This window comes from Mesitornis unicolor, unplaced genomic scaffold (genome assembly GCF_000695765.1).
Source record: "Mesitornis unicolor isolate BGI_N332 unplaced genomic scaffold, ASM69576v1 scaffold2599, whole genome shotgun sequence".
NCBI classification, from domain to species: Eukaryota; Metazoa; Chordata; class Aves; order Mesitornithiformes; family Mesitornithidae; genus Mesitornis; species Mesitornis unicolor.
In genome coordinates this window covers 16,644-30,035 of record NW_010205027.1, presented here as the reverse complement: position 1 = coordinate 30,035, position 13,392 = coordinate 16,644, and the positions used below count along the sequence as shown (strand labels likewise).

Genomic DNA, 13,392 nt, shown 5'->3' with positions numbered 1-13,392 from the left:
AAAGCAGTATTACCACTTCAGTTAACCGGGGGATGTTTTCCTCATCAGTTAATTCTGTGTTGGCTGGATAAATCTGTGTTTTGTTCCTCCTCCCAGAGCTACATACAGAAAGTTTTATAATCTCTTCCTGAACCGGAGTAGCAGAGCAGTTCCTCGGACCATCTAGAAGGCTCAGGGATGTACTTCTGGGATTTTTACAAAATGTGCTTATTTGTCTTGCCCTAGCAATGAGAAGTCAAATCTAGTCTCATGCATTAAGCATTATATTTTGCTGTATTTTAGCATAAATTATTCGCTTAGCTTTTACATGCCAAGCAAACTCAATTGGTATTTATTAGTGGTTTTTTTTCTCGTTGTTTTGTATTGGTCTCACAATGTGGTGGTGTAGTTTAGCAAAACAATGCTGATTTTTCTTCTCTTTCCAGATGTGTAAAGTACTGTGAGGTGCAGCATAGTTTGTGGCACGCCAGAAGAAATGCATCTCTCTTGATCCACCAAATAACCACATAAAAGTTTTCATGCTTTGGACACTTGCCACCTTGGTTATGTTTTATTTCTAGATGGGCAATGTGACTCGTGGGCATTGACTGCCACAATAAATCACTCTGTACTGTTGGCAGTGCAGGTATTTTATCGTGATATGCCAGACACATGCGTTTTGTAGAGCCTCTTTAGTATCCTGTGTGTTATTTCATTTGCAAGCTTGCATTTTCAGAACTATTTATGGCTAGTTTGGGATTTTCATTCCTCCCACCATTACTTTGAGTCCTGTTTTAAAATGTTCTCTAACAAGAAACTTCAGAAAGATTGCAACTCAATGTTACGTTAATTCAGCTTTCTCGCTGATTGACCAACTTTAGGATTTAGTTTATTAAAGAAACCTTAATTTTTAAACTGTCTCTGCAGTTAATTTACCCAAATTTACAAAGTTTGGGCAGTAGATTCAAGGAAGCACTTGAAAAAAAAGGCACAGGTAACCTGTTAGATGGAATGGGTGGTTACATGTGAAACTTGGGTTGATGGTTTAGTTGAATTGCAGCACTGGTTTGTGATGGATTATTAAATTCCTGATAGGATACTTTTGCTAAAAAATTCCAATTCTTATGCTTCATTTCTTGGAAGCATGGAATGGATGTAGAGAAACAAATGAGAGGAGCTGCTTGGACTGGGACTGATGCTTCAAAACCAAAAAAAATCCGCGTAATTGCTGCTTGTGAAGTCTTGCTTGTAAATCTGTCAGCACCCAGTGAATGTTTTTGTGGTTTCTGAATATCCTATTTTGAGCCTTCCTTGTTTTCTGTCTCTGGATGGATGTAATTCACTGTAAATCTGATGTGGGTGATCCAACTACAGAGTTTCCATTCCTCCTGTTAAACTAAATTATTTCTTGGTTTTTTTTTTCACTGATTCTTAGAAAAAAATTGGTTATTTCTTTGTTAAAGACAATCCAGATAAACTGTCTGTAGAGTCACTACTTGTCTGTGGTTGTATTAATAGCAGAATGCTAATGGCAGTGTTTGAAATATTTGCTCAACAATTAAAAAGCATTACTAGCTTCAGGGAAATAGGTGGATTTTGCTGTAATTTGTGATTGTTCAGTGCTTTTCTGAGGTGTTTTAGGATAGCTCACCTGTGCGGAAGCTAGCAGGTACAAGATATTAGTGTCTTTTTAAGAAGGGAAAAGATGAAAGAGGTGTGCGTAACTCACAGTGGATTTAAATAGACAAAGTTGAAATTGAAAGTAAAATGTTGGCATGCCTTAGTTCTTGTTCTGTGTGACAAGCAAGACCATATGGCTGTGCAGCAGTATTTTTCAGTTGTATCTGAACTAGTTACTTCTAGCCTCATTATATGGCTGGAGACATTGAATCATATTGATTTCATTTTGAAGAACATGGGAATCGTGAGATGCTAATTCTCACTGAAAGTAGCTTACTTTCTTAGCTTGTTTTTATAGGAGTAGTATGAATTCTGTTGGATCTTTTTATGATGCTTTTTCCTCTAACATAAATGTACTGTTTCTTTGTAGGGCGCCAATGCCTCTGCTTTGGAGAAAGAGATTGGTCCTGAACAGTTCCCTGTGAATGAGCATTATTTTGGCTTGGTCAATGTAAGTGGATTTTCTGTGGTTGAAATGCTGGTTTTTAATTCATATCCCAACTTTGAATTTAACAGGATTCTCTGTTAGAACTTTATCTGTGAGCACTTCTAACTTACACTGGGACTCTGCATAGACACCACAGCCTGCAGTGTAGTGCTATGCCTTCTTATGAACCAAGATACAAATTTTATTTTAAATACAGAAAAAGAAGTATATTTATTTTAAAGTCTTTGAGAGGAAACCTTCATACTTGGGTCCATTTCTAATTATAGAATGTGTTACTTTTCTACAAACATACTTCTCATGGGATTAGTGGAAGTTCTGAGTGAGGACTTAGCCAGGAGATGAATGACATTGACTTGCTTCGTCATTTTCTTACATGTAATAATACTCCTTTTTATTTTTTTGACAGCCCTGTGTAACAGGGAATCCTTCTAAAAAGGCTTCTTTTTTGTACCTGTCAGTTTGTTTAGAGCTGACTTGACTGGCATCTGTTGGGCAGTGAGAGTTGTCTCCCTAAATTAATGATGGAGAGCGTGGAGCGTTGATGTTGATCTTGCCAGTGCTGTTGTGCCTGTGATACCTTTAACCAGTGAATATAGGAAGTTATTGAATAGAAACACTGATTTTGGGGCATCGTATTTATGTGGTGTAACAATACAATTTTGGCAAAACTCACCAAAAACGTAAGTATACTTCTGTTCACTGGTCATCTAGGTACATTTTGTTGAAAACCGAGAGATTATTTATCTTTTGACACACCAAGTAAGGTTAACGTAACTACTGAAGGGTTATGTGTTACAGCTCGTTACAAACTCATTTAATTGACTTGTGTGTGGGTTTCCAGCAGTTTGTGTTCCGGGACACCAAAGTATCTGAACAGAGTTACGTCCCTTAAGTATGGTGTTAATGGCCATTCCAGAGCTGCTGAGGTTTGCACAGTGATGAGGAAAATGGGAGGCATCCCCAATTGTAACATAAATAGCCGAGCGATGAATAGCGTGAAGAGGAAAAATAGTGTTCTAAAAATAACCCGAATTATTATAACCACATCCATTCTCTGTTTTGAAGGACAAAATATGACTAACCCTGTTGTGTTTTATTCCTTGCAGCCGCTTTCTGTAGAACAATTGTTTTCATGCTGTTGTTCTGCAGAGCTTTTTCCTAAGTTATTTCTAGTTCTTTCATGATTTGAAATTAATTGGAGCACTTTAAAGAGGGCGGTTTCGTGGCTTCAGCATCAATACTTGTACGTGTGTGGTTGCACTGCAAATAGAATCAAGTGTTGAACCCGTGAAGAATGAAGGCTTTAAATTTCCTTTTAGTAGTTATTTTCTCTTTGGCTTAGTGAGCTGAAGCAGCTTGCCTGAAGAATTTCTAGCAAAGTTAGGGTTACAGTTGGAAAAGTCCGACTATTCTGTACTTATAAATGCAAACCGATTGCGGTTTAAAAGTACGACACTGTTTATTTTGTAATAATTTTCATACTGTACTACTGTTTATTTGTGGAGAGCTCTCTCTGATGTAGAGAAGGGTAGAGCAGTAATTGAGAGATTCAGAAGTTTCTCAAGGCCCCGAATTGCTCGAAGTTGGAAAGATTTTGTTCCAACATGAAAAAAAGGTGAGAATTGCAGTGCATCACATGGCCTTTTTGTAAGGTACTTGCCGTGCAGTAAAATATGGTCTTAGGAATAAAAGTTCTTCCACATCACTTTATATAAATGCAGTAGCAAATAAAGAGAGGTTTAATACTGTTTAGAAGTAGACAATTTTAAAAACTAAAGCATGCCATAAATTTAATGCCATTAAATACTTGCTTTGTAAACTTTATTGACTTAAGATGCACCATGGCCTTCTGGGTTTTTGACGATGGCTAATTTCTAGTTTCTTCTGTCTCAGTTTTCTGGGATTATTATCGACAAATAAATCAGATACCTCATCTAAAACTAATAATACTTAATCACATTTTTGGTAATTCTCTTGCCTAGCTTGTCCTGTATGCAAACTTAAATAACATTATGCTTATTTTGTTTTCTTCGGTCACTAACAAGCATATGAGTTAGTTTCTATCCTAATCCACGTTTGTTCAGCTTGCGTGTTTGTTTTTCTCACGTCAGTAAGTTTGAGCTGTTGTTCCGTGTTGTTTGCATATAGCACAAATTAATGTAACTATAATGCCGTAACTTTTTTAGCTGTGTGAATGAATCTGTTAATTTTCTGTTTATTAAACTGAGTGTTAGCTTGAAATCACTGTGCTACAGTAATCACACCAAATTGTGGTGCACAGTAGTGACCATATTCTCTGAGTACCACTTTAAAATCAGTCTAGTAAGATTTGTGTGCTCGTTTTGCTGCAGTTTTTAAAATTGCTTTGCTCTCAATGCTCTTGAGATGCAGAATCTCGTCACCAGAATATCTGGGGACCCAGAATTTGTTTCACTTTTTTGAAGCAACAGTATTGTACAATAAAAATATTTGCATATTTCTTGTGGCTGATACGCTGATATCTCAGTGCTCTGAGTGTTCCCTCTCTTTAAGCAATGTGGATCCCTGCCTCTGAAAGTCGTTATCGCTGTCCTCCCTTCTCTGACATGACACTGCCTTCCAGTACAGCAGATGTAAACCAGCTGCTCTTTGAGTTTGCCAACATCATGTACTTCTCATAATATTTCATTATCAACAAGAAATATTAACAGATACCTTGCTAGAAAGTACTTGGTGTATCTGACACAGGCAAATGTGACATGAATTTGTGCATTGAGCTCTTGTTGCAGTAACCGAGTTGAAGGCAGCGATGCTGATGGGTGCTGTTTCTTCCTTTTCCTGGTTTCTTGTCCCTCTCTTCTGCTGTATCATGGGCACCCTCTACACCAGCACCAGCAGCATCTCCCCTGTCAGGTTTAGTGGCATCCTGCATCTCCACAAGATTTCATTTTGTGATGAGCCCTCAATTGGATTTTTTTTTTTGTTCAGTGGTTTCCTGCTTTATTGTTTTTTTTGTGCCGAGTATCACAGCGACTGTTGTCTTCTCTTCCTTTCTTTGCTGTTACCAGCCGTGACGATACCAGAATGAGTCTTTTCCACCGTGCCTGCTAGTATTTCCCCAAGAAATGAACCCTGACAGTTGACTTTCCCATTTTCAGTACGCTCTTAATGAGCAACCTCTTTCTGTTGGTATGTTTGAACAGACCTAATATGAACACGTTTGTTTTCCTTTTGTTCTGTTTTAACCAGTTCGGCAATACCTGCTACTGCAACTCAGTCTTACAGGCACTTTATTTTTGTCGTCCATTTCGAGAAAAAGTTTTGGCATACAAAGTGCAGCCTCGAAAGAAGGAAAGCCTCCTGACATGCCTCTCTGATCTCTTCAACAGTATTGCTACACAAAAGAAGAAGGTGGGAGTCATCCCACCCAAGAAATTTATTTCCCGATTGAGGAAAGAAAATGGTAAATGAACAAACAAAATTTTTATCCAGATTTAAGCACATAAAACATAAACACAACTTCTTTTTTAAGCGAGTCCAAATTGTCAAGTTTTAATAGATTTCTGGAAGATTTTTGAACTCTTGTTTGTGATGTGAATTTCACCACCTCTGTAGCACAGGAAGAGAGATTATATCAGAACTGTGTTGTAAAAGGATTATCTGGATATGTTTGTTTCTATAATTGCATAGACCATGTACACAAGGTTCAGTACTTCAGTTACTCTGTGTTGGCATCACATTCTGTAGAGTTTGCTGCAAGTCAGCACACTTCGGGTCATTGCTAGAAATGATCTTGGGCTGAGCAGACCTCATGGAGTTCTAAAGAGGCTTAACCAGCCCTTTCTTACATTTGCGGTAGGATAAATTCCTTCTGATGAGAGCGAGTGGTTATTTCCCAGGGCTAGAGAGTTCTGTACATTGATTTATCATCTCTGCTTGAAACTTAAAAGATAACAAACTTGTAGTAGGGGATTTTTGCCCCTTGATGCTGGACTTAATGAACTAATGCCCCAAGGCAGCACATCTGAATTTCTGTAGTTGTCTCCCTCCCCTCAAAAAAAACCTCTAAACCAGTCATGGTTTGTTTTCAATTCCAGGAAATGCCCAAATTAAGTTTCCTTTATGTTACTTTCCAGCTGCTTGTGTCTTGCAACCAGAGGAGTAGATGAGGGTCACCTAAAATCCATTGTGAAAATAAAAACTCACAGTTCTTCAGAGACTCCTAACAGCATAGCCCACAGTTCTGTAATAGGGTAGAGAAGGGGGAAAGGCACACACTGACTGCTAAAAGCATAAGAACTTGATATTATGGAGTATCTGTATTTTTACATTCTCCTTGATCTCTTCCTTTCCAGAATTATTTGATAATTATATGCAGCAGGATGCACATGAATTCTTAAACTACCTACTTAACACTATCGCTGACTTACTCCAAGAAGAGAAGAAGCAGGAGAAGCAGAATGGCAAACTCCAGAACGGCAGCATTGAGAGTGAAGAAGGAGACAAGCCTGATCTGACGTGGGTCCATGAAATCTTCCAAGGAACACTAACCAATGAAACCAGATGTCTTAACTGTGAGGCTGTACGTTTAAACCAAAACCAAACCTCTTAGATTTTTCACAGGTTCTGGATCATTTCCCCTAATAATAAGCACACTTTTTCATTTATTAGGGTAGATGAAATTGCACTCTCTCTATTAAAATATGGAACATAGCCTATTTTAGGACTGTATCACCTCTATGTTCAAACCAATACTCATGAAGGTATGTTTCTCAGAAAAAGGGTAGTGTTTTTTCTGTTCCTCCTCCCTGTTTCCATCAAGGCAGCCTGCACCTGGCTGATATAAGCTGCCTTTTTGTCTTCGTGTTATTTCCTGTGTCAGTGATTGATAGTTTATGTTGTGTTTCTACATGAGAGTTGCTCACTATTTATTGAACTCTAGGATTAACTGAATTTCGTGAACTGGAAGTCCATGCTTCTTGGGGCTGGTCCATAGTCACTCTATTTCAGAGCAAAAGAAGTGCCACAAAATCTAGAATCAGAAGAACCACAACACCTTCAGACCAGGACTTTGTAGTTAGCCATGTGCCATGTCTGATATAATATTTATAAAAAATTGAAAGTCCAGATGGGGAGAGGAAAAAAGAGATGTGATTACAACTGAAATGACTGTTCTTGGCATTTTAAATCTAAAATTATGGCTGTATGCTGAATAGAAGCTCTAAAAATGATGTTAATAAGATTCTGTCTCAAGAATTTTGAAATTAAGCGTGACTGTTCCACAAATGGAAAGATGGTTTTCCTAACTGCTAACCCATTTAATTGAAAGCCCATCTGCCTGTTTCTGTGTTTCCTCTAAGTATTTACTGTTAAGCTCTTAAATGCAGCAGAAAGCCCTATCAGTCTACAAAGCAGAGTGGAATACGGTTAAAGCTTCTCCAGCTCTGAGTGGTTGAAAACTTGGTTTTGGCAGTGAAGTAATCGGATGTGTCTTGGCATCTTAAGGGGGAGAGAGATTTTGCAAGAAAGGTTTTTGGGTTTGCTTTTTTCCTGGGTTTTGGCTTGTTTTAATATTCCCCTCTGGATTGTAGCAACACGTCAGATTATTTCTTCAGTTTTAGTTTAACTCAAGAAAGGGTCTCTGTCTGTGTGTATTTATTTTTTATCACAAAGCTCTCTACTTGCAACGAGGATGTTGTGCCATTCCAGAAATGGTTAAAAGAAATCTGCCAGTTCTAAACTGTTATGAAATATTTCTTCTTATTTTTTTTTAAGGTTAGTAGCAAAGATGAGGACTTTCTGGATCTATCGGTTGATGTGGAACAAAATACATCAATTACACACTGTCTAAGGTAAAATATTTGTGAATGGAAAAAATAGCAATCTTTGGTCAGAAGGAGACAGCCTAGCTTACAGAATCCCAGACCGTTAGGGATTGGAAGGGACCTCAAAAGCTCATCCAGTCCAATCCCCCTGCCGGAGCAGGAACACCCAGATGAGGTTGCACAGGAAGGCGTCCAGGCGGGTTTTGAATGTCTGCAGAGAAGGAGACTCCACAACCTCTCTGGGCAGCCTGGGCCAGTGCTCTGTCACCCTCACTGAGAAGAAGTTTCTTCTCAAATTGAAGTGGAACCTCCTGTGTTCCAGCTTGTGTCCGTTACCCCTTGTCCTATCATTGTTTGTCACCGAGAAGAGCCTGGCTCCATCCTCGTGACACTCACCCTTTAAATATTGATAAACATGAATGAGGTCTCCCCTCAGTCTCCTCTTCTGCAAACTAAAGAGCCCCAGCTCCCTCAGCCGCTCCTCAGAAGGGAGATGCTCCACTCCCTTGATCATCATAGCCCTACGCTGGACTCTCTCCAGCAGTTCCCTGTCCTTCTTGAACTGAGGGCCCAGAACTGGACGCAATATTCCATGCAATGGAGCTTAGTTGCTCCATTGTGCAACAGTTGTAAGTACCACTTGATTTATGGTAAAATATGCTTTGTTCAGAGTGCCGTTCATGTTAGTTTTATCATAGGGTTTTAAAGCTGCAAGTTTCTTAGTGGTTTTTAGTAGTTAATGAGTATGATGATTTCTTAGTGGTACGTAAGATTAATTTTTTTCACTTCCTTTTATGGAGATTTTAATTTGTTACGTCTTATAGCCAGGTTTTATCAAAACTAAACATGGTATGTTTGCTTTCATAATAAATTCTTGTTTATTTTAATATTGTTACTGCGTTTCAGTTGTCTGGTCTTGATGTTCATGGACAGGTTGGGTTGGTTTTTTTTCCTGATACAAATTTGCTCCATGTATTTTACTGCTAGATCCAGGGCTTATCAGCTGCTTGGATACTACAAGTTGCATATAGCATCTGGCTTTTTGTAATAGCTCATAATGAATGTGTAATTGCTAGGAGTTGAAAGATAATCCAGACTTTGGCTCGTCAATGGCTATAGGTCTTTATATTTAAAGTCTGCCACCAAAAAAGCCCATGGAGTGACTACCTCTGGGAACAAAACACAGTATTGCTGTTTATTAGCCATCGTGTTTGACTCCTACCCAGGAAGCATCCAGTTAGTAGTTGAGGCTGTAATTTCCAGATTTTCCAGCTTAATATTGATATTGCATCCCAAGACTGGGACAAATAAACCTCAAATGTGTTTGGGATGTGTGAGTGATCTGAATAAGAGGCATCTCATGTTCTGCTTGTACTTAGGTTTTTTCCAGCATTATTAGTTTATCTGACTTTTATTTCATTTCCACAGAGGGTTTAGTAATACTGAAACTCTGTGCAGTGAATATAAATACTATTGTGAGCAGTGCCGCAGTAAACAGGAAGCACAGAAGAGGTAAGGTTCAAATATTCAGGATAACATAAATGTTCTCTTAATGAGCAGCTGTTGGAAGAATACACCTTGTGAATTCAGTAAAAACTAAATGTAAGACTGTTTTAGGTCTGTGTTGGGTGGGGAAGGGAGTAAGGAAGAGGGAAGTGACCAAGTAACTTTGTGGCAACCTTATCACAGAGAAATGAAGAGATTAATTTTGTTTTCCTCCCAGAAGAGTTTATATCTGGTGCTTCCAGATACTTGCATTTTCCCCTGTTAGCATTAATCAGCCTAAAGGCACTGAAAACCATCCCATCTGCTTTCACTGTGAATGCTGTATACAGTATATTCTCACCTCATACTTGGTTACCATCAGAGCAGCAAAGACAGATTTATTCCATATATTTCTTCTCACAGATGTGATGAAAAATTGATGCTTTCAGCGTAGACAGTTGTCCTGCATTCAGACGGCAGTTGTGTGGTTCATGTTTCAGAATAAATGTTGCCTGTTCTCACTGGAATACACATGAGAAAAAAAGCAACCTTTTGAAGATCTTCATCAACATTTTAGATGCCTTTTAAGAAGCTTCTTTGTATTAAAACTGTTCTTGAGGAAAAAGTTGTTTTACAAGATCTGCTCATTCTTTGTTCTTTTTTTAATGTATTTTTATGGCTCAGAATGAGAGTGAAAAAGTTGCCCATGATTCTCGCTCTGCACTTGAAAAGGTTCAAATACATGGACCAGCTGCATCGATACACCAAACTCTCCTACCGCGTAGTCTTCCCCTTGGAGCTGCGGCTGTTCAACACGTCAGGAGATGCTACAAATCCCGACAGAATGTACGACCTCGTGGCTGTAGTTGTTCACTGTGGCAGGTAAGTTTGGTTTGTGCCTTCTGGACTTTAAATGCCCTTTTTTGACATTTTAAAAGGAGTCTGTCATCCATATGCCGTTTTATAACGGTACAATATGGGAGCATGCTAAGCAGTGCCAGAGCTAGTTGTCTGAAAGATTTTTGGCGTTTGCTTTTGTGTTTTGGTCTGTTTTGACTACTTTCTTACTGTTCTAAATTTTGCTTTCTGATTACACAGTCTCCTTTTGTATCAGCTTTCAAATATGGTAGAAAATCAGGCCAGTTGCTTCTTTGCGCTGTAGCTAAGAGCAGCCTTTAAAAAGAACAGAAACAACAATAAAACCCTCCCCAAACCCTGCTTTCCAGGAAAGCTAAATGAAATAAAAACATATCTTGGAAAATCTCTTACTAAAATAGAATTAAGTTACAGTTCTCATGTTGCTACTTGCTAAACTGTTTAGGGTTTTTTAGAAGCTGGTGCCACCACGTGGAATCAACTATGTACTGCTGATTTTATTTTTTTAATATCCTTGTTCTCTTCATTAGATTTTTGTTGGTTTAGGGGTTTTAATTCTGGTTTTAAAAGTAAAGTGGGAAAAATTTTAAATTTTTTAGGGGAAAAAAAGCAGCCGTGAAAGGCAGAAAAGTATTTATAACTGCCTTCTGGAAGTATGAGTTTTAAAGTAATATGTTACTACAGTACACAGATATTTTGAAACATCTTTGTGAGATGCAAGACAATATAATCACGCTATTGCATAGATTTAGTATAAATAAACTATATATAATTCTAGGTGACTTCTGTTGTGGTGCAGCTGTGCTATTTTTTATTTATTTGTATAATTCTAAGATCTCATACGTTTTTTTCTGTAAATTCTTGATTTGCTATGCCTGTAACTATACTTACACATTTTAACAACAACGATGAATAATTTAGGTGTATTAAATGGCTGTGCTTTTTCTTCTCTGAGCATTGTCTTATATGGGGCCTTTAGGAGTCCTGTGACTCTTCTGGTTTCAATTCTTACAAGGAACTTACCGAAGACTTAATATAAACTGGATTTTCTAAATATTTGAGTTCTCAGAACTTGTTTAAGTATTTTGCCCTCATAGTTTTACTTTTCATTTAGTCGCTCTAAAGACGTTTCATTCTCTGACAGGTAATGTGTTTAAGTATATCGTTAATCCTGGAAGGAGGAGTACTTTCTTTTGCTTAGAGCTGATATGAATGTAGATTGTTTTAAAGCCATATGTAGAATCAATTCAAGCAATTTGGCAAAGTCTAAGAACCTAAGCAATGTTAGGAGTGGTATTAGACAACATTAAGAGATGGGAAGTTTAACTTCACTGGTGATAGGTAGAGTCATGTGGGAGAGCAGCAGTCCTGCCTTTGTAGGCACCAGAGTAATGAGTCTTCTTCAATCCTTATTTCTGACAGTGGTCCAAATCGAGGACATTATATCACCATTGTGAAGAGCCATGGCTTTTGGTTGCTGTTTGATGATGACATTGTAGAGGTAGGTATGCTACTACATGGTGAAACCAAGCGTAGACAGCATCACTGTCCAGCTCTGGTTTTATGTCTGGGATGAGCTTTCACATCTGTGAAAGGATTTCAGCAAAACCTGTGCATGTAATAATAATTCTGGACATCTCAAAAGTAACCTTCAGCATTTTTGTGCGCCTTCGTTACTGAAGTAACGTGGAAAAGGGCAAATGAACACGAGGGCTTGTGTTGTCACCTCAGACACAAGGTGGTGGGTATCTGCTCAGGCTGAATTACCACAATTGTCTTATTCAAGACCTGAAATGCTCTTATTTTAGCCCACCTTTTGGGCTCCTTTTTCTTGCTAACTTACTTTGTGCTGGTTGCATTTCATTGCTGCATTTAAGAAGTTCTGACCTTTTTTTGTAGGCAGTTTTCCCCAACAAATTGTAGAAAAACAGTCAAAAAATATTTAGGAGACTATAGTAAGGTCCTGAGATTACACAAAGACGGTTGGGCTATTTGTGATAATGTTTAAACAGTCTGCTCTAGCAAATTTTACCTTAACTTTTCTACTAACATATCTGTAAAGACTAATATCCAAAGTATTTCTATATCCATGTGTTTCACATAATTATGAAGCAAATATCAAACAGTAGAAGAAATACCACAGTAGAATTGCTTTCTATAAAGATGAAAATGTACTCTTTGCCTCTGAGATCTCACGGTCAAGGCTAAGGCCTGATGTGAAGTGTCTAAATAGGTACAGCAAAATCTGTGCTTGTGTTGAAATAAATATAATGTAGTACATTCTCTTTTTTTAATCTTTGCTTAGCTTTGAGCATCAGGGGTGACTTCCTGGTGATTTGAATAGCTTGTATGACTATAAACAGTTGCCTTTCTCCCATTATTATATCTTGAGGGTTATTTTCCTCTGTTTCTGTCATGACCAAAGGACGTAATTGTGTCAGCTAATTTTGGAAATAGTGTTCACTTCAGTATTACTAAATGCAAGTGTTCACTGGAGATAAACTTTATATTTTAAAAGTAGATGCAAAATGACCATCTTGTTTTCTGTCAGTCGCTTCTCTGTTGTATCTTAGCTTTTAGGTCAAAACAGAATTTCTTTATATCTGCAAACATTGCTGGCACTTTTACAGATGTGCCAAAACGTAGCTTTTAAATATGCGCTGTCTGCTATGAGACAACAGTTTCAAGGAGCTGTCTCAAGTAAGCTAGAGTGTAGTTCCTCTCGCCTGGAGGGGTGCCTTTTCTTCCCTTTAAGTTGCTTTCTTCACATTAATCACAGCACCCTTTTTGAAAGTTAATTTTCTTTAACATAGTTTGTCTAAAATGCTGTAAAAATAAAACTTCTTGACCTGAAATTTCTACTTTCTGTGTTTCCTGTGGTACTTTGAGATTTTCACTGTCTTGGTTAGGGTTAGCAACAGAGCCATGTCCTGTAGCACTGCCTCTGCGCAAGCCACAGACCTAGAAGTTTGATTCCTTTTTCTGCTAGAAGACTCTCTCTGGCTGGCATTTGCATGTGTTTGTTTTTTGTGAAACTTCAGCTTTGTTTTTCCTTCTGCTGGAGGGTGTGAATGTTGCTCCTTGACCCGCTTTGAGGAGTGTAGTGTAAGGATTCCTGCT

General features: G+C 38.2%; 1 protein-coding gene across 2 annotated transcripts in view; it reads left to right on the top strand.

Annotated features, from left to right (window-relative positions):
- The first annotated feature begins 2,029 nt into the window (after positions 1-2,029).
- LOC104545959 (ubiquitin carboxyl-terminal hydrolase 12-like) overlaps positions 2,030-13,392 on the top strand; it is a 15,588-nt gene continuing 4,225 nt past the window's right edge. The window contains exons 1-7 of one of the 2 annotated variants that reach the window (XM_010191228.1): positions 2,030-2,110; positions 5,476-5,549; positions 6,442-6,668; positions 7,862-7,938; positions 9,340-9,423; positions 10,081-10,278; positions 11,695-11,773. In XM_010191228.1, coding sequence (XP_010189530.1) covers positions 2,085-2,110; positions 5,476-5,549; positions 6,442-6,668; positions 7,862-7,938; positions 9,340-9,423; positions 10,081-10,278; positions 11,695-11,773 — 765 coding nt within the window. In that variant the 5' untranslated portion in view covers positions 2,030-2,084. Of the gene's footprint in view, positions 2,111-5,219; positions 5,550-6,441; positions 6,669-7,861; positions 7,939-9,339; positions 9,424-10,080; positions 10,279-11,694; positions 11,774-13,392 lie in introns of those variants that run through there. The other variant, XM_010191227.1, reaches the window with a different exon arrangement.